Source organism: Papio anubis, chromosome 6, assembly GCF_008728515.1.
Source record: "Papio anubis isolate 15944 chromosome 6, Panubis1.0, whole genome shotgun sequence".
Taxonomy (NCBI): Eukaryota; Metazoa; Chordata; class Mammalia; order Primates; family Cercopithecidae; genus Papio; species Papio anubis.
Window position 1 is genome coordinate 37,981,862 of NC_044981.1, and position 24,144 is coordinate 38,006,005.

General features: G+C 36.6%; 1 protein-coding gene across 4 annotated transcripts in view; it reads right to left on the reverse strand.

Annotated features, from left to right (window-relative positions):
• Window positions 1-24,144, reverse strand: part of KIF6 (kinesin family member 6) — a 378,196-nt gene that overhangs the window by 278,056 nt on the left and 75,996 nt on the right. For all 4 annotated transcript variants that reach the window (XM_009205064.3, XM_017957846.2, XM_009205067.4 and 1 more), the window contains 2 exons: window positions 15,416-15,563; window positions 10,378-10,487 (listed from right to left, as the gene is read on the reverse strand). In XM_009205064.3, the coding sequence (XP_009203328.2) occupies window positions 10,378-10,487; window positions 15,416-15,563 (258 nt within the window). The remainder of the gene's footprint in view (window positions 1-10,377; window positions 10,488-15,415; window positions 15,564-24,144) is intronic.

Below are 24,144 nucleotides of genomic sequence, written 5' to 3' on the forward strand. Positions count from 1 at the left end.
GCCTGATGCAAGGACGGTCCAAAGTGTACGGGGGATGACTGGCTTCCAAAAGGACAGAGCTCCTGAGACTAGAGGAAAGTAGGTAAGTGAGAAAAAGGGTGACAGGCAGGAAGTTGGGGAAATTAATGTTTGACAGTTTCCATATTCTTTCTGAGATAGGGATACAATGGGTTTCAAAGAGATTTGGGGCAGGGAGTAGTTGACCAAAGAGATGAACATCTGATAAAATCATTGTGAGGATGGGAACAAAAAGCACCAGGCACCTCAATGTGTTGCTCAGCAGGCTGAGGGCCCAGCTGAGGTCGGAGACCATAATGTGGTGGAGTCTACTCCAGTCTTCTCTGAACCCCCAGGTTGAAATCAGTTTCCTCTCTTCTGCCCCCACAGAATCTAGGGCATTTTGTCACTTACTATGCACAACTGAAATGATCAGTTTATGAGTCTGTTCTATTAGAACCAGAGCCCTTTGAGGCCAAGAACATTTACTTTCAGACTTTTGCAGAGAGTCTGACAAGCACCAGATGCGGCTGAAATGGACAAGCTTTGGCTCACTCGGACCGACACAAGTGGCTCCAGAGGCCTAAAGAAACCTAGAAACCGCAGTCTGCTCAGAGTTCAGGTGGAATACTGGGATATGACATGGATCTCTTAGGAAAGAACATCAGCACCCCCAGCTCTGATGTTTAATGGAACAGGGTTAATATCCTGGTTCTAGCTCTTAGCAGACATGAAATCTTGGGGAAACATCACACAATCTCTGTGAACCTTAGTTGTGTCAACCATAAAACATGGATTATAATACCTACTTCCTTAAATGAGATAATGTATGCACAGTCTTTAGCATAAAAACTGTCATAAAATAAGTGCTCAATAAATACTGATTCGCTATCCTCTTTGGAGAGATTTTCCTGGTATTTCAGAAAACAACTTCCCCTAGGTGGATGAGGGAAGGGATTAAGGCAAACCTCCTGCATTAGAATCACCTGGGATGTTTATTCAACCATATGTGAATTTTCTGGGGATGGAAGCCAGGAATTAGCATTTTTAACAATCATCCCAGGTGATTCTTACACTTAGTTAAATTTCAAGCCACTGGATTATGATGCCTTCCAATTTTGTTCCTTTGTTTTTTACTCCCGCTGTCACCTAAGTAGTCCTAGTAACTTCCCACAATGCTCTGACTCTTGTCCACCTCATTCCAGTCCTATACATTACTAACTGATTTTTCTTCCTAAAAGGCAGTTCCAATTATGCTATGTCCTGGAATCAAAATCTCCATGGGCTACACCTTGCCTGCCAAATCCTTGCATTTATACCTTGCCAGTCTTAATGCTCCTGCCTACTCCCTTACTGGGTTCCAGTCAAACAGGTCTACTGTCACAGAACAAGCCCTATGCTTCAACTTCTCTATCTTTGCTTCCACACAAAAGCGACACTGCACTGCCCCAAGTCCTACCCCTTCCCTCAAGGATGATTTCATCTGCCATCTTCCCTATGAATCTTTGCCTGATCTCTTGCATTGATGTGATTTCTTTCTCCTGTGAGCTCTTGTCATTTTTTTTTTTTTTTTGGCTCTCTTACAATGATTTTCATATTCCACCTTATGCTATTTTATACTAGCTTTATCCTCTCTGCTATGAGTTCCAGGGAAACAGGGACTACGTTAGCAAACATGGTGCCTACCACAATGTCTGGAACAAAGTTGGGTCTCAACAAATGTTTGCTGAATACATGAATGAATTCACATGACTAGACTGTAAGCCATGAGAGCAGAGACTGTGCATTAATTTTTTTATAACTCCTGCATCACTTAGCAGTGTTTTCTATCCAGTAGGTATTAGAAATGTGGTGACTTAAATGTAACATTTGGAGACATTTTCCCCTTTGATGACAAATTATTCAAAAAATACAACACAGCCAAGATTTCAATACTGAATGTTGGAGTTTACTGGCTCCTTTTTATAGTAATAACCATGACAATCGTAGAATCTTAAATTGAATATGCTTCCCTATTTAGGAATACTAAAATTATACTAAAGTAAGGTGACTATTTTCTCTACAGCTAAGACCAACAGTTATCCTGTTTTACTTCATGAGACAAACTTAGATTCTAACTATATTCCTTTTATAGCATGTGACATAAGAAGCTTTCAAAAATAGAATTTCTATTTTCATTTGAAACACTAAAAAATTTCTAAATACAGAATAGGTTTAATACACATATGTGTGTATATGCATATGTATGTCTATATACAAATATATAGCCAATTACTTTTTAAATTAAACCTTTTGAGATAATTGTAGATTCACATATAGCTATAGGAAATAATTCAGGGAAATCTCATACACCCATTACCCAGTTTTTCCCAATGGTAACATCTTACAAAACTATAGCATTAAAATATCACAACCAGGACACTGGCAATCCAATCTACCAATCTTATTCAGATTTTTCCAGTTTTGCTTGTACTCATTTATGTGTATGTGTGTGTGTATAATTTTAGTTCTATGCAACTTTCCCAGTTGTGCTTGTATTCACTTGCATGTGTTTGTGTGTGCATTTAATATTTAATTCTGTGTAATTTCCCCAATTTTGCTTATGTTCCCTTGTGTGTGTCTGTGTGTGCATTTAGTTCTATGCAATTTTATCACATGGGTAGCTTTGTGTATTCAGAGCCACTTGAAGACACAGAACACTGCATCATCACAAGGCTCCTTTGTGTTGACCTTGTCCAACCATTCCCCTCCCCTCCCTAATCCTGTATCCACTAATCTGTTCACCAACTGGAATCATACAGCATGTAAACCTTTTGGGATTGGCTTTTTTTACTCAACATATTTCCCTGGAGATTCATCCAAGTTGTTGATTGTCTCAATAGTTCATTCCTTTTTGTTGTCATCTTATTAACTAAAGCCTATAGTTTACATCAGGGTTCATTCTTTTTATTGTAAATTCTGTGGGTTTTGACAAATGTGTTACATCATGTGCTCACCATTACACTATCATATAGAACAATTTCACCACCCAGAAACCCCCTGTGCTTCACCTACTTATTCTTCTACCCCTCTCCCTCAACCTCTAACAATCACTGATCATTTCACAGTCTCTACAGTTTTGCCTTTTCCAGAATGCCATATAGTTTGAATCATATAGTATGTAGACTTTCATGCTAACTTTTGCACTTAGCAATATGCATTTACATTTCCTCCATGTCTTTTTGTGGCTTAATAGCTAATTTCTTTTCATTGACAAATAATATTCCCCTATATGGATGTACTATAGTTTATCTGTTAACCTATTGAGGAACATCTTGGTTCCTTCCAATGTTTAGCAATTATGAATAAGACTGCTATATGTATTTGTGGGAAAGTTTTTGTGTAGACATAAGTTTTCAACTCATTTCGGTAAAAACCTAGGCGTGCAGTAGCTGGATTGTATGGTAAAAGTATGTTTAATTTTCTAAGAAACTGCCAATTTGTCTTCCAAGGTGGTCGTATCATTCCGCATTCCCACCAGCAATGAATGAGTTCCCGTTGCTCCACATCCTTGCCAGCATTTGGTGTTAGTATTTTAGATTTTAGCCAGTCTAATTTGTAAGTAGTGGTATATCACTGTTTTAATTTGCAATTCCCTAATGACAGGTGATGTTGAGCTTCTTTTCATACACTATTTGCCATATGTGTATCTTCTTCAGTGAAGTGGCTGTTCAGATATTTTGCCCATTTTAAAAATTGGTGCATTTATTTTCTTATTGTTGAGCTTTTAAAATTCTTTGTATATTTCAGATATAAAAATTATTTGTATATTTGTATCTTTATCAGATATGTGTTTGGTAATTAATTTCTCCCAGCCCGTGACTTGTCTTTTCATTTTCTTAACAGTGCCTTTCACAGAACAGAAGTTTTAATTTTAATAAAGTTCAACTTATAATTTTTTTCTTTCACTGGTCATGCTTTTGGTGTTGCATCTAAAAACTCATTGGCAAACCCAAGGTCATCTGGATTTTCTCCTATGTTATCTTCTAGAAGACTTATAGTTTTGCATGGTACATTCTGGTCTATGACTCATTTCAAGTTAATTTTGTGAAAGGTATAAGGTCCATGTCTAGATTCATTCTTTTCATGTGTGCATATCCAGTTGCTCCAGTACTAATTATAAAAAAGCCTATCCCCTTTCCATTGAATTGCTTTTGCTTCTTTGTCAAAAATCAGTTGACTATATTTTTAAGGGTCTATTTCTGGGCTCTCTATTCTGTTCCATTGATACATTTGTCAGTTCTCTTGCCATTATCATACTGCCTTAATTACTATCTTTATAGTATGTCTTGCAGTTGGGTGATGTCAGTCTTTTGACTTTGTTCTTCTGTATTGCATTGGCTATTGTGGATATTTTGCCTTTCCTGTAAAATTTATAGTCATTATGTTGACATCTACAAAATAATTTACTAGGAATTTGCTTTAGATTAAATTGATCTATACTTTATCTACAAATCAAGTGAGAAAGAACTGACATCTTAACAATATTGAATCTTCTTATCCATGAACATGGAATATTTTTTTATTTAGATATTCTTTGATTTATTTTATCAGCTTTGCAGTTTTCCTCATATAGATCATGTACATATCTTGTCAGATTTATACATAAGTATTTCATTTTTTTGATGCGAAGGTAGGCAGTATTGTGTTTTACATTTCAAATTCCAATTATTTATTGTTGGTATGTAGGAAAACAATTGACTTTTGTACATTAACCTTGTATTCTGCAACCTTGCCATAATCACTTATGAGTTCCAGGAATTTGTCAATTCTTTGAGATGTTCTACATAGATAATCATATCATCTGTCAACAAAGACAGTTGTATTTCTTTCTTCTCAATAACTTTAATTTCTTTTTCCTGTATTATTGCATTGGCTAGGAATTCCAGTACAATGTTGAATCAGAGTGGTGAGAGGGACATCCTTGCCTTGTTCCTGATCTTGGGAGAAAGCATCTAGCTTCTCATCATTATATATAATGTTACCTACTGGCATTTTATAGATATTCTTTATCAAGTTGAGAACATTTCCTCCATTTCTAGTTTCCTGAGAGTATCATGAGAGGATGTTGGATTTTGTTAAATATTTTTTCTGCATCTATTGATATAATATGACTTTTATTCTTTAGACTGTTCATGCCATGGACTACATTAATTGATTTTTGAATGTTGAACTAGTCTTACATACCTTCAATAAATCTCACTTGGCTGCAGTATAGAATTCTTTTTATACATTTTTGAATATAATTTACTAATATTTTGTTGAAGATTTTTGCATGTGTGGTCACAAGAGATATTAGCCTGAGTTTTCCTTTCTTATAATGCATTTGTCTGCTTTTGGTGTTTGCGTAATGCTGGGCTCACTGAATGAGTTAGAACGTGTTCCCTCTGCTTCTTTTTTTTTCAGAAGAGACTGCAAATTCTTTGGGATATTTTAGTAGACAATATGTATGTCTTTTATTTCTTGTTTTTCTTTTACTGCAGTGGCTAGTATTTCCATACTATATTGAAGAAGAGTGGTGAGAGTGGACATTGTTGCATTGTTTCTGATCTTAGGAAGAAAACATTCAGTCTTTCACCATTACATATTTGTTATTGTAGGATTTTGTAGATACTCTTTAACAAATTGAGGTGATTCTCCTTATTTCTAACTTGTTGAGATTTCTATCAAGAATGGGTGTTAAATACTATTTCTGAGCTTCATATAATTTTTATTCTTTAGCCTGTGGATTACACTGATTGCTTTTCAAATGTTGAACTAGCTTTGCAATCTAGAATTAATCTCACTTGGTCATGATACAGTATTCATTTTATACATTTTTTGATTCAATTGCCAATATTTTGTTGAGGATTTTTGAACTATGTTCATGAGAGATATCAGTCTGTAGTTTTTGTTTGTTTGTTTTTTGTACAATTTTTGCCTGGTTTTGGTATCAGAGCAATACTAGACTCATAGAATAACCTGGGAATTGTTCTCTCTTCTATTTCCTGAAAGGCATTATGTAAAATTGGTATTAATTCTTCTTTAAATATTTGGTAGATTTTCCAATGAAACCATTTAGGCCTAAAGATTTCATTTTGTAAAACTTATAAAATTATGAGTTCAATTTCTATAATAGTTATTGAACAACAATGTATTTCATCTTGGTTAAGTTTGGATAATCATTTTTGATTGTTAATTTAGATGTATTTCTCATATTTACTAAACAAATGACCAGCAACATTTGCAAAAAAGCAAATGACTTTAGTTTAGTGCCCTGACATAATATATACAAAATCCACAGACAGTTTATAGGCAAAAGTTCTGCAAGAGCAGACAAGTGGTACACCTTAGAATGTAAAAAAAAAAAAAAAAAAAAAAAAAAAAAAAAAGAAAAGGCAGAGTGTATATAAAAAGAGCGTCTCACAGATGATACTTGGGGATGCTGTGTCACTCAATGGTAAGGAAGCTGTTACTGATGGCTATTATTGTGCAGCACCAACATGACCCTGAGTTTGATTTTATATAGTTAAGCCTAGTGTAAGAATGCAAAAGAGATAAAATGGGTATATTGCCATTGTCCCTCAAATGGATGACTACAAGTGGGGACCAAGGTCAACAGACATTTTGCCTACTATGTTTAGAAGGCATTCAAAGTGTTTGAGACATTTCAGCTCATAACAATGAAATCAGTCAACCAGACAGCTAGAATTTCAGAGTTATAGTATGCCCCAGTTCAAGAGTGTGTAATTAATAGCACATATGCTTAATGTAATCCAAGTACAGCAAAAAAATTCATTAAAAATAATTATTTTATCATCTTAGTAAAAGGCAAACTTTTCTAAGGCCCTCAGAAAACTAGCAGATTCAATACCAGTCAAATCTCATTATCTCCACAGCAAAGGGCTATCCAATTCTTGAATTGTTCTAAAATTTTATAGTAGTGAATATATTCAAAGTAATAGACTATTGACTTGGATATGGGACTCTTCTTTCTTAATGACATTTTTATTTTAATGGTATTTGTCATCATGTAATTACAGTCCAAAATGTGAGAAGAAGAAGAACTGTTTTAGACCACTTTTGTGTATGTGTGTGGAAGTTTCTTGAAAACAACTGTTTTATAACTGAAGTCACTTCTAACGTGAGTCAGTGAACTCTCCAACAAGAGGACAAAGCTACTAAAGGAGGGGAAGTCGTTGAAGATGAAAGCTAGCAACATCTCTGGAGACGATCTGACCAGCATTGAGAATGACGGCTGAATGCCAGTCATGCTGAGAAACGTGGAGGACACAGGGTGGACTAAGGCATTGTGCTTGCTCTCAAGAGGCTTGCTCTTTTCTAAAAGAAGCCCATTTGAAAATATTGAAATCACTTTTTCTTCTTTTGTGAAGGATAGAAAACTCAACAACTAAGTTGTCTCCTGTGAAGGTCACCAGTCTTTTTAACTCTTGACATTGGAGGCTGAAAGATGGTTAAATATTACTTAATCCAATGCTCACATTCTATAAATAGAGAAATCCAGAAAAATGAAATAATTTACCTAAGACTGTAGGACTGGGACTGGAACCCAAATTTCCTGACTTTTCATCAAGTACATTTTTTTCTATATATTACGTTACCTCTCTTAAGAGTTCGATGGACTTTTCTCATTCCTAGCTCTTCCCATTGTTAGGCTGCACCAAACCATGTCGCTTAGATTCAGATGAAAAGAGCTCATGCTCTGTTCTTCTCCCTCTACACTCTCATTTCAAAATGTCTACTTCACAGTTTCAATTCAACAAATAATTTTTAAAAGTTATTAAGGACTTATTCTGGCTTAGGCAGTAGAGAGACTACTAAACCAAGTAAGGCATACTTCCTACCTCTGAGGAATTTATTGTAAATATAAACACCTAGTATGACATCCTTAGACAGCAAACTTATCTATGTAAAATTTATTATCATCACTCAATCAGACTTTCTAATGGAAATCTCCTTTTAAGTCAATGACTCCTTAATTCTCTAGGCCCCACTATAAAAATTTTGAAGCTTGGCGGGGCACGGTGGCTCATGTCTGTTAATTCCAGCACTTTGGGAGGCTGAGGCAGGCGGATCACGATGTCAGGAAATCGAGACCATCCTGGCTAACAAGGTGAAACCCCGTCTCTACTAAAAATACAAAAAATTAGCCAGGCCTGGTGGCGGGCGCCTGTAGTCCCAGCTACTTCGGAGGCTGAGGCAGGAGAATGGCGGGAACCCGGGAGGCGGAGCTTGCAGTGAGCTGAGATAGCGCCACTGCACTCTAGCCTGGGCGACAGAGTGAGACTCCATCTCAACAACAACAACCAAAAAAAAAAAAACCAAAAATTTTCTTTTGAAGCTCTTTTTGCTACTCTGCCATGAGAGCGAGAATATCTGGTTTTTAATCTTTGTTCTAACATTAACCAAGTTTTGAAACACTGGCCAAGTCACACCTCTCTGGGCTTCATCTCCTCAGTTAGGAAAACGAAGAGTACACCAACCTTCTATGATTCACATTTCTTTTCAAATTACATCACATCCAAGGTGCTGGATATAATCAAGTTATTTTATTTCACTTCTTTGCATATCTTCAATTCCTCTCTCCTCCTCCATGTTCATCATATTGAAGTTCTTAATTCCTGGATTATTGTTAACAGCCTTCAAACTCTTAGGTGTACATGTTACTTGCTAAAAGCAATTTGAAGCAAGATTTAGCCTGGAGGTATGCTGGTTAGACTAGAGGCTAGAAAACTAAGACACTTTTTGGAATAAAGCTCAATCTCACACTAAAAGCCTGTCATTCAAGTCTCTCCAAAAATAGGCTTCAGTTGGCCCTTCTGCTTTTATTTCCAACAACTCTTTGTCCTAGTCCATTCAGGCTATAACAAAATACCATAAATTGGGTGGCTTTATAAACAACACAAATTTATTCCTCACTGTTCTGAAGGCTGGCAAGTACGAGATCAAGGTGCCAGTATGGTCAGGTTCTGGTGAGGACCCTCTTTCAGGTTACAGACTTCTGACTTCTTGCTGGTGTCCTCAGTATGGTAGAAGGAATGAAACAAGTCTCATGTGCATATTTTACAAGGAAACTAATTCTATTCATGAGGGCTCTACCTTCTTGACCTAATCACCTCCTCAAAGGCCACGCTTCCTAATACCATCTTCATGGTGATTAGGTTTCAACATATGAGTTTTGGGGTGGCAAGAGTAACAAACATTCAGACCATAGCACTCCTCAATATGCTTACTTTCCAACCACACCTTCATATCTTTAATGTTGTTCCTATCCTTCCTAGGTGAAGAGTTTTACTTTTTTTGTAAACTTACTGCTAATAGTTCTATTAAGCCCATTTTCTTGTATGGATTCAGGAATCTTTCCTTTCTCTTAATTCTTATACAAATATTTAGAGTATAACTAACAGTACCATTTCTTAAGTCCCTCTCATAAATATTTGAAGCATAAAAGAGATGATATGCAAAAATTCTCAACCAACATTAAAGGAAGAATACATATAAAGGTGGTATAAACAGTATAACTTATTTTCTTTATTATGTCTTCTTAATTTCTTTGCAAATTATAATAATCAACTGATTGTTAATCTTTTTGGTAGAGAATGAATATGTATTTCTAAACTAGAGTTTTTAATAAGAATATAAAAATACATTTTCTTGGCTATAGGCTACTTCTGATATACGAAGATGTCTGAACAAAAGTATATGAACAGTTACCAATTAATATATGTCTAATATAGGCAGATATTCAAACAAGCATTGAGCAATGTTATATAAATGCTGGCAGGGTAACTTGCTCCATTATTAGATAAACTTTGAAGACGCTATTTAAATTTCAGTCATGAAACAATCAGTGCCAATCTGATCAAATGATTGCCAAAGTTAGCATTAACCATAGTAGAGAAGCATTTGAGGAAAACGTAAAAATGTTATTTTCTGTCTCAGATTCTCTTACTGCTGCTTGAACTCTAATTTGAATACCTTCTTCTCAGAAAAAGGCCACAATTAGAGGAGCAACAGGGTTTCATGTGGCAGGAAGAAAGTAGTACTGTCATATCCCATCAATCCTCTAAGCACCCAGTCTTAGAGAAAATTCATTGCACTCTCTTCTGCCAACTCCAAAAGAGATTTTCCCAAGAAATGAGTTTCAGGCAATTTTAGTTCCCATCACTACTGTCCATTTGTCATAACTGAAAAAAATATCCATTATATTACAAAAAAATTTGGTTATCCAGTATTTGCTAATTATGATTGAGACCAGAAACATACAAAATTTCAAAGAAAACAATTGAAGAGAACATCTGAAAGTAATTTCTCTCCATTCTTTGTTGTTCTGCTACTCACGGCAAATCTTCCAAACTGGAGGCTTCATGTCTTGGATCCAAAAGATCATAACCACATTCGTTGTAGATTTCCAAATAGGAAATGTGCGTTGTATACATTTTGCTGCTGTCCTGATTGGAAAAGGGAAAGGTATTATTTATTGATTATAAATAATGATTCTGCTTAGATGAAGATGAACACATTTACCACTCAGTTTCCTTACAGTTTCTCTCTTTTTCTCTCACTTTATATGGTTTACATTTTCAGTTCATGACACTTTCAAGTTGCCAGTTACCATATGCATGAAGCTTTTTTAAATGGCCAACACCCATGATTACAAGCAACTTCAGTCTGTTATTTTTTATTGGTTCCACATTATACATAAAAAGTCAATATACACTTACAATGAGCCAACTTGGTTGCAGAACTGTGTAACACACCATTTTTTACTTTCCAGAACAAAAAAAAAGGTTACTAAAAAAAATAAACTTATATTCTGTGAATAGTCTATTCATAAAAAAGAACACAGACCATTACTTTGGTTTAAAAATTTCAGGAGCAAAATAGTTTCCATCTTTAATCATAATTCTTTTTCTACTTTTCTAATATTCAATATTTTCTGATGACATAAATAGATAACAATGAAAGTGAGTTCCAGAGGACAGACAATAGTTGATTAGTCAGGTATAAGTGGACATTAATAGTTCACCGCCAATACCTCACATGTGGAGTTAATTTTCCTGGCCCGAGAGGGCAAATCAGGGATATTTAGCTATTAGTTAGAGAGAAATGTTTTTGGTGGGTCATTGCTAAAATGCAATGACATAGGCATCAATGTAATGAGGCTAAAAGTCAAGGTGCCTGGTCCTAGTCTCAATTCTGCCAATAGACAAAATGACCCAATCCCTTTGAGGTGGAATGAAGTAAGGAATTTTTTCAACTCTTGAGAAAGTTCAGTTTTAAATACAAAATATCAAACAATAGCACTTTCTTTTTGTTCCTCCAAAAATACAAATGCTTCAATTTCTGCAAATATTATCATGCTTCTCATAAGGGGAGAGTATATTTGTACCTTGTGGCAAGCAGGTTGTCAGGGTGTCAGAGTGTATACTAACGGAGAATTTGCTTAGGATGACCTTCCTGATTGATTCTCACCCATATCCAAGGCAATCCATTTAAAAGGGTTTGTTCAAAGGGAGAAAGGACCAAGTCACAGAGATAGGAGAGAGAACAGTGGCCTATAAATAAAAAGCTGGACTCCTACTCTAACTAGAGGTGAGCCTCTACCATGTCAGGCCTTAGTTTTCAAACCCATTAAAGTGAGGAAATTGGCTAATAAATCCCTATGTGTTCTTCAGTGTAAAATGAATGATTCTTTGGTTCTAAAATGGCTCCAATTATCCAAATAAAGATACTGTCATCCCAGCACTTCGGGAGGCCGAGGTGGGCAGATCACAAGGTCAGGAGATTGAGACCATCCTGGCTAACACAGTGAAACCCCGTCTCTACTAAAAATACAAAAAATTAGCCAGGCATGGTGGCAGGTGCCTGTAGTCCCAGCTACTCAGGAGGCTGAGGTAGCAGAATGGTGTGAACCCTGGAGGCAAAGCTTGCAGTGAGCCAAGATTGCGCCACTGCACTCCAGCCTGGGTGACAGTGCAAGACTCCGTCTCAAAAAAAAAAAAAAAAAAAAAAAAAGATACTGTCATTTCAGAAAAACAAAATGATACATGAACAAGTAAAGCAACTCTCAGCCTTCCATGACTATAATAAAAACACTCAAGCCACAGCTGAAATTCTATATTCTGGTGTTCTGTGAAGGTGACAACATGGACTGGATTACCAAGCAATTTTTTTTTCAGCCTAATGCTGAAAATTCTTCTGATGTGGGTGACTCTAAAGCTTATCCCAACAAATGGCCCATTGATTACATTAGTATCCTAGTTTAGTAAAGGTACTATTTCAATATAATTCTTTGGGTTATAACTTGGCTTAGCACAGGTATCAGAGACTATAAACACTAAAAAGATTTTGTGTGGCTGTTAGTCTAATCCAAAGTTTCTAAAATATTCCATGGAATACTCCGGGAAAACAGTATTCCATGGTCAATATATACACAAACTCTGTCCCTCTCTGCAGCACGTCAAAGGCCCTAGGGGGTATTTCAGCAACATTCTGAGATCCTGTTTAAACCAACATATTTTTAAAATGTATCCAAAATATCTGAAATAAACCAGAGATTATGATTTGAGAGTTTAGTATACATTTCTGAGTTCTTCTTAGCATCAGATAAGAACTGAGTTTGCATATTGGAACTCCATTTATAACAGAATAATCCCACACCCTTATCCTCAGTTGTTTCACCATAAAAATGGGGATAATAGCCCTGATCTTGCATTCTGTTGTAACAGAGGAATAACATTCTATATTTAAAATCTTACAAAAGTGTATGGCCCATAACAGATACCAATGAATCATTGTTGCTCCTGTTGCTATTATTATTGCTGTAGTTATTATTATTTCTAGAAGCCTTCAAATGGAGAATTCAGTATACGAATATAAAAGGAAAGGAAAATAAAAGCAAAAAGAACAGCCAACTTGTATGTTTATCTGCAGTGGAGAAAATCTCTTCTTCCAGAAATTAGAATAAATCATAAAATGTCAGGAAAATGGCAGGTCCACTGCCCTGAGATGATAGGGATAATGTCTTTGGCTCTTCCAGCTTCTGCATTTTCTGGACTTTTATTGGAAAATACACTTAAAATTCACTGAGCTATGTGGCAAGCTACCTTTCCTTATTACTCCTTTTTAGTGTTGAGGATTGCCAGACTGTAATGTAACACACATGTTTCCTGCAGACAGCCTTTTCTCCTGCCCCAAAACAAGTTTGAACCTCACAATACTCAAAAATAATGAGCAGTGATTTCTAAAATAAATGGCATCAATTTTCTTCTCTTAAAATCAGTGAAAATGTGCTCCTATCATACCCATACACATTTCAGGACCCAATATGCACTGGGCTCTTACTGTATCTTGAAATGAAGACTTTGCATAGGTCAAATGTTTCCTTTAAGAATTCTAGAGAGCTCCATGTACCTCTCTAAGGCAATCAGCTGAGGACCTCTGAGTACCAGGCTGCATTTTCCAGCTATACAATATGAACAGACTTCATGATGCACTTCAAGTTGCTTGACCAGTTTCACCACAGCTGTTTGATTATAATGAATGTGTTATGCCCCATCATGAAAATATGTCCATTTAAACAGAGTTGCCCTGGCTTTAAATGGCTCCAACGGGCTCACTACAAGTCCAGGAAGATATATAGGATCATTCAGAATGAAATGGAGTTTACAGTAATGTCAATGACAAACAGATCTAAAACAATGAACCTGACAAATGGTAAGTACTAAGGAGACATTTAGACATTTGGATCTGTACTTTAATAACCATAGATAACAATTTTAAAGGGACAAAAAATATTTTCCTTTGGGAGAGGATGAGTTTATTCTATTTAACTTAATCATGGGATTTGGCTTCATTTTTTTTGAGTTTCAAGGGTTCTCTGAAATTGGTCAGGGATCACTTGGCCACATTAATATCCATATATGGATATTACTGGCTGTGATAATAACTATCATGCATTGAGCATATACTGTGTGCAAGAAACTGGACAATATCTTTAAACACAGTATGTTCAGCCCCTCAGAGCAACTCCATAAGACTGAGGCATTAACTAACTGTCCCAAGGCCACATGCTGTAAGCAGTACACTTTCTCAGAACCAGGTTGACCTGCACCTCCAGTGATCTTTCTAAGGCAGAAAGATTCCACATTAGGCCACAGCAATGAAAACTATTAGGAATTATATTCCCAGGTTGTGAAATGTGGGAACAAAACAGGCAATGTCAGAAATAAGTGAGTAAATGAAAAAAGGGCTTTGGATCCAACATATATGCTACACTCAATCCTTTCTCATCCAAATTTTCTGGCATGCAAAGCTGGCATGTTTGAGCTAGAGAAAGATGAGCTGAACTAATGGATAATTGCTACTTTATGGATGGCAATTAGAATTATGCAGATCTCAGCAATTTCTTTTCATCTTTGCAACTCAAAATACAAACAATATACAGTCAAGAAATTTTGGAGTGACTGTTACATTGACCTAGTTAAGACATTTATTATACAGAAGTAATACAAACAAGGAATTGCTGGAACCAGTAGGGACACTGGAGATTCTCTAATACAGTTCAATCTCCACTTTCACAGAAGGGAAAACTGAAACTCAGAGAAGGTATGTGACTCATTAGAGGGAATTTGTTTGAACACAACAAACAAAATAAAGCCAGTCCAAGGTATAGGAGCAATACACATGATGGCACAAAGCACAGAGTCAGGCATCAGGTGGACTTGGGATAGAACTCCAGATCAGCTACTTATAGGATGTGGGCCCAGAGGAAAATATTTAACTTGAGGCTCAGTTTTCCCAACGATGAAATGGGAAGTTGCATTATATGTTATATTAAATACTGGTAAAAGTGATAAAGCTACTGGCATTTTGAGGCACTCAATAAATGATACATATAATCTAGATAGATAACTCTTTTTTACAATGATAATAATTACAATGGTATTTGTACTCTGGTAAATTCCTCTGGGCTTCTATCAAGTGTAAAATAGTAACAATCATACTGTCCTGTTTAGTGTTTCAGTAGCTAAAAGAAAGGTCTGCTTTCACAAGAAAACATTCCTGTTTCTTGAGAAATGTAAGATATTAGTTGGTAAAAGGTATGGTCTGCTCTTTCAACCTTCATGCGTATATCAGAAGGAACTCTCCTGGAGCCTTTGCTGAAACAGCAGCCCTTTAATGAGAAGCACCTTCTTAATTTTCACTTCTACAGCAAAATCCCAACCTTTCCTTAAAGGTAAAGGCCAGAGTTATGACACAATAAGACTTTATCATTTAGACACAATAAAATAAATGTCATAATAAATTTCCTGCTTTCAGTAAATTTTTGCTGAATATATCAAATACAAAATGACAGGAACAAAAAGTTTCATACCTTTTGTAACTGTTCAAAAATGTATGACAGTGTCCTTGGGATAATGCCTCTGTCACTGTAACGCTCTGCACCCCCTGTGATAGTGAATGTCTTCCCGCTGCCTGTTTGCCCATATGCGAAGATAGTACCATTGTAACCTTCCAGGACACTGCAATAAAGAAATGACACACTTCTAATACATCAACATGGCTAACTGCATATGAATTAAATGGCTTGTATTCTAATAACAATCTTATTAAACACTATTAAAAACACTTTATAGAAATATCTATTAAAATTTATATATGTGAATATCTAGCTAGAATTTACATTTTTATCTAGGAACAGCAGCACATCAAACCTGTTCTCTAAGAAAGGACGTGTAACGCAAATGGAGTTCAGTCATCTTAATTATATGCTTCGTCTTTTAGTAAACACTGGACCTGAATCAAAGAATATATTGAAAAAGAGTTCTGGGGAAATAACACCTGTAATTTGGTAAACTGTCAACCTGACACCTGGTACCTCACATGGTATAAACACTCACAATAGTAGTCACTTCCTAGAGCAGGAGGAACACACTCTGTTTGCCACCATGTACCTTGTAATGTAATTCCCTACTTAATACTAAGCACCAGCTGAAAATCCTGTAGGAATTCCCCTCCTCTCTTTTCTTGGAATGACTTTTTGGTAGAAGATGCTAGTCCGTATATATTCTTTAGCCCTGCAGAGTGGCCCTTGATTTGATGGTGGTCTTAAGAACCCAAAGGCTGGATCTTCTCAGCCTTTGAAGAGCACCACCTCTAATATAAGCTTTTAAAAATATGCACGAAATGATGTAGACTTTCAAAACTGTGTCTTTAATCTATGCTACATGGAACAGTAAACTTTTGTAGCTTTATGTTCGTTTTTTGATACAAGTGGCTCCTTGATCTCTGAGATGTTTCCATTAAACCAGCTATGATGACATCAGCTATTGGTCCCCATGTTGTGGGTGGATGTTTTGATAGATGGCTCCTCTGAGTTCACCCCTCACTGTTCATATTAGAATTCCTGCCCTATTACTTCTGTCAACGTCCTATCTATAGTTCTATGTTTCATATGCTTTCATGCCTGTGTGTTGAGTGATCTATCACTATAAGGGCCTCTTAAAACACACAGGTTTGACTGGAGATTATTCTGAAGTGGTCATTTAAGTCCTGAGCACTTTATGCAACTATTAAACTAACAATATCTTCAGCAACAAGTCAATGCATCTTTGCTGTGTAGGTAGAAAGTGTTATTGGTGCTTACAAATGTAATGGACTTAGTAAAGGGAATGCACAAGAAAGTATTATAACTGTGTGATTCAATGTTCTACTTTTGAGAAGTGTAATCATTCTTCTTCATGTATTTTTACATAGAGACAATATACTGGTGAAATTCTCAACTTTTAAGATGTTGGAACTACGACGAATTTAGATATATAATTGAAGAATCTTTTTCCTCAACAGAATTTGTTACCAATGAAATATCGATGTCCCATTAGCAATATCATTTGGATATCTATTTCTTGGCCATAAATGCTCTAGGTATATGAAGTCTAAAATTTTAAATATCTAACCTTAAACATTTTATTGATTTTTGATAGAAAGAATAGATGTAAAATATACTAGGCATTATCTGTCTTGAAAAACAAAAAATACAGAGCACAAATTAACATTTTCATTTTGATATAGATTATGAAAAGTGAGTAGGTAGTACACTACGTTGGCATCTGCTAATTGTTATGTCTACTTTTTTATGCTAAAATCTTCTTTCTCACTGCCAGTTGTCCTAGTATGTCTGTCTCTAATATGTGCCCCCCCATTCCCATCTACTGTGGGATGGAAAACCAGATGGCATAGCTTCATAGAACACTGTCAAATAAAAAGGGTAAGGCTCGACCTATGTATACTCCCATGGCTACTTATTTATTACATTGCTACAATTAAACATTAAATAAGGAAATGTAATCAGGCAAAATTTGTCTCCAGTCCCTTCTGTAGAGCCTCCATTCCAACTCAGTCTTGTAACCACTCTTCAGTGGACACTAGGCCTTTTCATGTGCTTCTGGTCTCATCTGTCCTAAGGAAAAATACTAGTTAAAAATAAAGAAAGAGAAATAGTGGTGTAATGATCTTTGAAAATCCATTACTCCACAAGAACAATAATACCAGTGGCAAAAGTTGTCAAAATCAACTTTTTCAGAACTCTGGAAATTATTCAAAGACTCACACCAATCCATGAAGTGTTTATGTAAGACAAACAGCTAAACTCAGTAGGAACCATGCGCTTTGTGGTATTTTAACTTGAACATTCCCAGCACCTCTCCCTAGCTCCATGGTAGCCTTGAAAAACAACAGCCTTGAAACATTGGAGCTGTGAAATCCAGCAGCCTGGCAACCACTATAGGGGGCTCCTCAAAATGCCGCATCCTCAAAGAGCTGCCACTCTCTGACTCGTCTGGGAGCTCTCTAGAAAAGCTCCACTCACAGTACTTGTCTTTGTTAGACCTGATTCAGAGTTCACTTAGTGTAACCATCCCTGTCCTCGGGGTATTTGTTGAAAAAAAATCAGTGGCAAGTGTTTAATATCCCAGCTGGCAAAGCCGCAATGCCAGTGAAGTAAACAAGAACGTAACCAAAAACTTAGAAAAATCTGTGAAATAAGATGTGCATAAGGGGTTTCAAAAAACTCTGATGTATTCCTGGGAGTCAGGAAGGCCACATACATGTTCAGGACTATATGTATGCCCAGAAAAGACCCAAGAAGGGCATTAGAACTCATCTCTGGCTGGCCTTGAGACTGCACAAACAGAAAGTGAGAAGAAAGACAGTGTTATAAACTTCCTCAGCATTGAAGGTGTGCCCCCAATAAATATGTAGGGACCCTTGTATGTAGGCTGGGAGACCAAGGAGTTCAAGGAATTTAAGGAAATTTATTTCATTATCTTGCCTACATTTACTGGCTAGTTTGTTCAGATGACAAATTTGCTCAGTTTTTGTTCATCTTGGAATGTCTTAATTTCTTCTTCATTTTTGAGAATAATATTGCCAGATATAGAATTCTCTATTTGCACATGACATAATATTGTATATAGAAAATCCTAAGGAATTTACTATAAAATTATGAGAAGAAACAAGTTCAGCAGGGTTGTACGATACAAGTGTGAACACTGTGCAGATAGCAATATTCCCTAAACTGATCTACATTTATGCAATTTCTATCAAAATTCAAGCTGGCTTATTTGCAGAAATTGACAATATGCTTCTAAAATTTATATGGAAAGTTAAGGGACACAGAATAGCTAAAACAATCTTGAAAAGAAAGAACAAAGGTAGATGACTCACACGTCCCTATTTCAAAACCTACTACAAAGCTAGAATAATTAAGACAGAGAGATACTGGCACAAGGCTATACATATGGATCAATAAAATAAAATTAAGAATCTAGAAATAGACCCTTATATTTATGATCAGTTGATTTTCAACAAGGGTGCCAACACTATTCAATGGAGGAAAGAATGGTCTTTTTAACAAATGATCCTTGGACAACTGGATATCCACATGCCAAAGAATAAAGCTGGACCCCTACCTCAGACCATGTACAAAAATTAACTCAAAATGAATCACAGACCTAATGTAAGAGATAAAACTTAAAAGAAAATCTTGGAAGAAAACTTAGGAGTACATCTTCATGAGCTAAATTAGGCAATGGTTTTTTAGATATGACATCAAAAGCACAAAGAGTCAAAGGAAAAAAATAAGCTGCACTTCATCAAAATTAAGAACTTTTGTGTTTCAATCAAGTAAGTGAAAAGACAACACAATGGAGATAATGTATGCAAATCATATCTATCTGGCAAGGGACTTGTCATCATATCCATAATCCATAACATACAAAGAAATCCTACAACTCAGACAACTCAATAATAAGAAGACAAACAATCTAATTAAAAAGTGGGCAACAGATTTGAATAGACATTTCTCTAAAAAGAAATGCAAATGGCCAATAGCATATGAAAAGATGCTCAACATCATTAGTCATTAGGGAAATGCAAATCAAAATCACAATAAGATGTAATTTCACACTCACTAGTATGGCTAAAACAAAAAAAAGAGACAATGAGAAGTGCTGGTGACAATGTGGACAAATTGGAACCTTCATACATTGTTGCTGGAAATGTAAAATGGTACAGCTTCTTTGGAAAACAGTCTTACAGTTCCTTAAAATGTAAACCTAGTATTGCCATATGACCCAGCTAGGTATACACCCAGCAGTATTAAAAACATGTGTCCACACAAAAATTTGTAGTGAATGTTCACAACAGCATTATTCATTATTTAGCCAAAAAGTGGAAACACCACAAAGTGACCGTCAACTGATGGGTGGATAAATAAGACGTACTATATCCATTCCATCGGATATTATTTGGCAAGGAGAAGGCAGTACTGATACATGCTACAATAAGGATAAAACTTGAAAACACATTAAATTTTAAAAAGCCAGTCCAAAAAAGGCCATATATTGTGATTCTATTTCTAGAAAATGTTTAGGATAAGAAAATCCCATGGACATAGAAAGTAGGTTAGTGTTTGACAGGGGCTAGAAAGAAGGGAAAATGGAGAGTGACTGCTAATGGGTATGGTACAGAGCTTCTTTTTGGGGGTAATTAAAATGTTTTAAAATTAAATAATGGTGATTGATGGTTGCACATTTGTACTAAAAATAACTAAATTGCATACTTTAAAGAGTAAATGTTTTAGTATTTGAATTACATCTCAACAAAGCTGTTGTAACAATAAAATAGTAAAGAAGAGTCTATACTCACTTGTTAATACCCATATGTGTATACTATCTTTTCAGTAGTATTTTTAAAAGACAGAGAGAATGGTAATTAATAAAAGGAATGAAAAGCTAATGATACATTTCAGCAATGAAGAGTGAGATGCACATTTTTGTTCAGAAGTATTTCTGAACTTCCTAAAATCAACAATGCAGGCTACTGCTTAATCCATCTTAGCTAGAGGCAGTCCTGATGTGTAAATAAATCAACTCTTTATAAACCCAGAGTTTGATGATCAGAGGAAATTTCCATTGTAGAAATTCTCTCCTTCCGTTTGCAAAATGCACTTTTCCTAGAAGTTTAAATTATAAAGCTAAGATAGTTTGTCATTTCTTATCTTTTAATATTTGCATGAATGAAACAAAAATAAAGCCTCAACCCTTTTGGAGATTATAAACTGAAGTGTTACTCCAGACACAACACATTTACATGCTAGAAAAAAATACAAGTCATTTTAAAGTCTAGTTTTTCCATGTTTATTACTCTTTGTTTAACTAGGCTCCAAGCAGAATACTGTCTGGAGGATCTGCACAAAGTGAGACTTCATTTTGTTTACCTCCAGATGCAAAGGCTTTAAGAATCCCAAGATACAATGTCTAAATGAAAGTCATCAACAACAAATCATTATTGTAGTCATAATTTAGTTCACTAAACCAAAAAACAAGACATAAATTAGAGTCCCTCAAAGAGACAGCATAGTTGAAAAAACAAACAAAAAAAGAAACAAAATATAGTAATAGGACCATGGATTTTATAATTGATGTCAGCAGAGGTCTTCTAACTACATTTTGTCCACCCAAAGAATTCCCTCCAAGGTATTTCTGAAAAACAGTGGCACAAACTATTCTTAGACAGGACCAGGTTGGACTTAGAGAACTGAGTAGGGCTGATTTCATTGTTGAGAGGGGAGGGACAGGTGAAGCAGCACCTTAAAAGTTGACCATGAGTGAAAAGTCAAAAAGTAAATTAAGATAGACCTGTCCTGCAAAGAGAAATCGGATTGGCAATGGCTTAGGGGAAGGGGGTGGAGGTATGGTGTCAATTTCACTCTTCTTGCAATGCTACTCTGACTTAGCTTAGTACTGGATTACAAGCACAGTGGAACACTCGGGGTAGAAGACACAGAATCTATGTTTTTCTTTGTTTGTTTGTTTGTTTGTTTTGAGACAGAGTCTCCCTCTGTCACCCAGGCTGGAGTGCAATGGCGTGATCTCGGCTCACTGCAACCTCTGCCTCCCGGGTTCAAGTGATTCTCCTGCCTCAGTTTCCTGAGTAGCTGGGATAACAGGCACCTGCCATTATGCCCAGCTAATTTTGGTATTTTTGTAGAGACAGGGTTTCACTATGTTGGCCAGGCTGGTCTTGAAATCCTGACCTCAGGTGATCCACCTACCTCAATCTCTCAAAGTGCTGGGATTACAGGAATGAGCCACCGTGCCTGGCTAATGTTTTTTAACTTTTTTTTTTTTTTTTTGAGATAGAGTCTTACTCTGTCCACCAGGCTGGAGTGCAGTGCCACGATCTTGGCTCACTGCAAACTCCGCCTCCCAGGTTCAAGCGATTCTCCTGCCTCAGCCTCCCAAGTAGCTAGGACTACAGGCAACTGCCACCATGCCCAGCTAATTTTTGTATTTTTAGTAGAGACGGCGGGAGGCGGGGGCGCCTCACTGGCCAGGCTGGTCTCGAACTCCTGACCTCAGGTGATCCACCCACCTCGGCCTCCCAAAGTGTTGGGATTACAGGCGTGAGCCACCATGCCCGGCCAAGGGCCCGGATTTTCATATCATTCCCTTCAATTCTTCTTTGAGCTAACCAGTTATGTGAGACAAGAAATCCTCTCTGCTTTGAGTTGGAATTCAGTTATATGCAACCAAGAGAATCATAATTATTACAAAGTTTCCAGAGTGATCTGAAAGACACCTCTTAGTCCTTGATTTAGAGCAAGGATCTCAAGCTGGCTGTTAAACTTGCCTACAGGAATGTTTAAACTTAACTAAATTTGAATGCCTTTTTGTGAGACATGTTCTTCAGTTTGCTGTGGTCCCAAACATTCCCTAACATCTTAGAATCAACTGCTTCCTAAAGGTATGTTACTTGCCTAGACTTGAAAGCAGGGCTGTATCACTGCATAATCACCGTACAGTCCATGTGAATGCTGGTGCCCCCTCACCTTTGTGCAGTGCCTAGCCATTTGTGTAGGCTACTGTGAAGCGCACCCCCGGAGGTGTACAACATAGAAGTCCTGCGTAACGGCATCTGAGTTTAGTCCCCCTACTTTAGATACTGTCCCTTCTAAAAGCATGTTTTGGCCCAGGGCTGTGGCTTATGCCTGTAATTCTAGCACAGGAGGCAGATGGATTGCTTGAGCCCAGGAGTTTGAGATCAGCCTGGGCAACATAGCAAGACCCTGTCTCTACCAAAAAAAAAAAATTAGTTGGGTGTGTGGTGTGCTCCTGGAGTCCTAGTTACTCGAGAGGCTAAGGTGGGAGGATCACTTGATCCCAGGACTTCAAGGTTACTGTGAAGTAACCTTGATTACTTGATTAACCTTGACTTGGGGACAAGAAGACCATGTCTTTACTTATAAATAAATAAGTAAATAAAATAAAATGTCACAAAAATAAAATACAATAAAAGCATGTTCTGGCAAGATCATTCTAAGATCTTTTACAGCTTCACTTCTATGATATATTGATCTGGTTGTAAATCCTGATAGAGAAATAAAGTAGGTTACATGGCTAGTCTTCGTCAACCTAAACCAAATCATCAATCATTTTGGAAAGGAATATCCAAGGCCAAGAATATCTAGATTAGAAGCAGTTACCCCATACAACCAAAATTTTTGTGTGTGTGAGAAAAATGAAACTGCAAACATAGATTAACTGGTAATTTATACATCTGTGGGCATACTGGCTATTAAACTAGAGTCACAAAGAAAGAGACCCACAGGCAAAATATAGCTGGCAGAGCATTTGTTTGGTCAACACTGTCTTTTTTAAAAAAATCAGTCTGCGTGGTCTTAGTCCCCAGGATCTGTGCTCCCCAATTTAAGCACAGATACCACCACTCCATCTGGCCCTCACTAGTTTTTTTCAGATTAATTATTTGCCTTCCATGGAATGTTGAGTTTTGCAAACGCTGCTATAAAGTGACTCAGATAAATGCTAAGAGTAACACTCCAATTTAAAAAAAAAAAAAAAAAAGAAAGAAAGAAAAGAAATCAATAAAAAACTAAACGAAATATCAGCATCTTCCAGGTTTTGAAATGTCATAAGCAATTCCCTCACACCATCATCCACCTAAGAAACCAAATGGGTATCCCACCCATCATTGTTCACATTTCGTGTGTGATAGGAAAACAAGAATATTGGGTGCTTTCTTCTAAAACAGTCACTTTGGCACAATCAGGACTCCCACTCTCGGATGTGTCACTAAAACAGGATCAGCAGCTGCCTGCCTTGAATGATTTGCAAATTCTCCTTCTTGGATACAGGGGCTAAGGAAAAGGATCTCTTGAGATCCTTCCCAGTTCTATGATTCTCAGGGCTTTGTTCACAGTCTTGTTCCAATTACTTCAAACCAAACTTTGCAAGAAGCAAACACATCGCGGGGCACCTAATCCAAACAGCCTCTCCTAAAGGATCTTCGAGGTCTTAAGGACACTAGACAGCTTCACATCCATAAGTTCATGGACCAAATCCAGGCCAGAGTGCTCTCTAAATGAGGCTGTTTATTATTTCCCAAGTTTCTGAAGAAACCATTTTGTGTTAGTATTAATAATAAGCAGCTTAAATCTGGTAAAAGAACAGAAATGCATGAAACTTTAATAGAAGAAAATGACCCCTTCTGAACACAATCCAGTTCTAAATGTTTCAGTCTGAA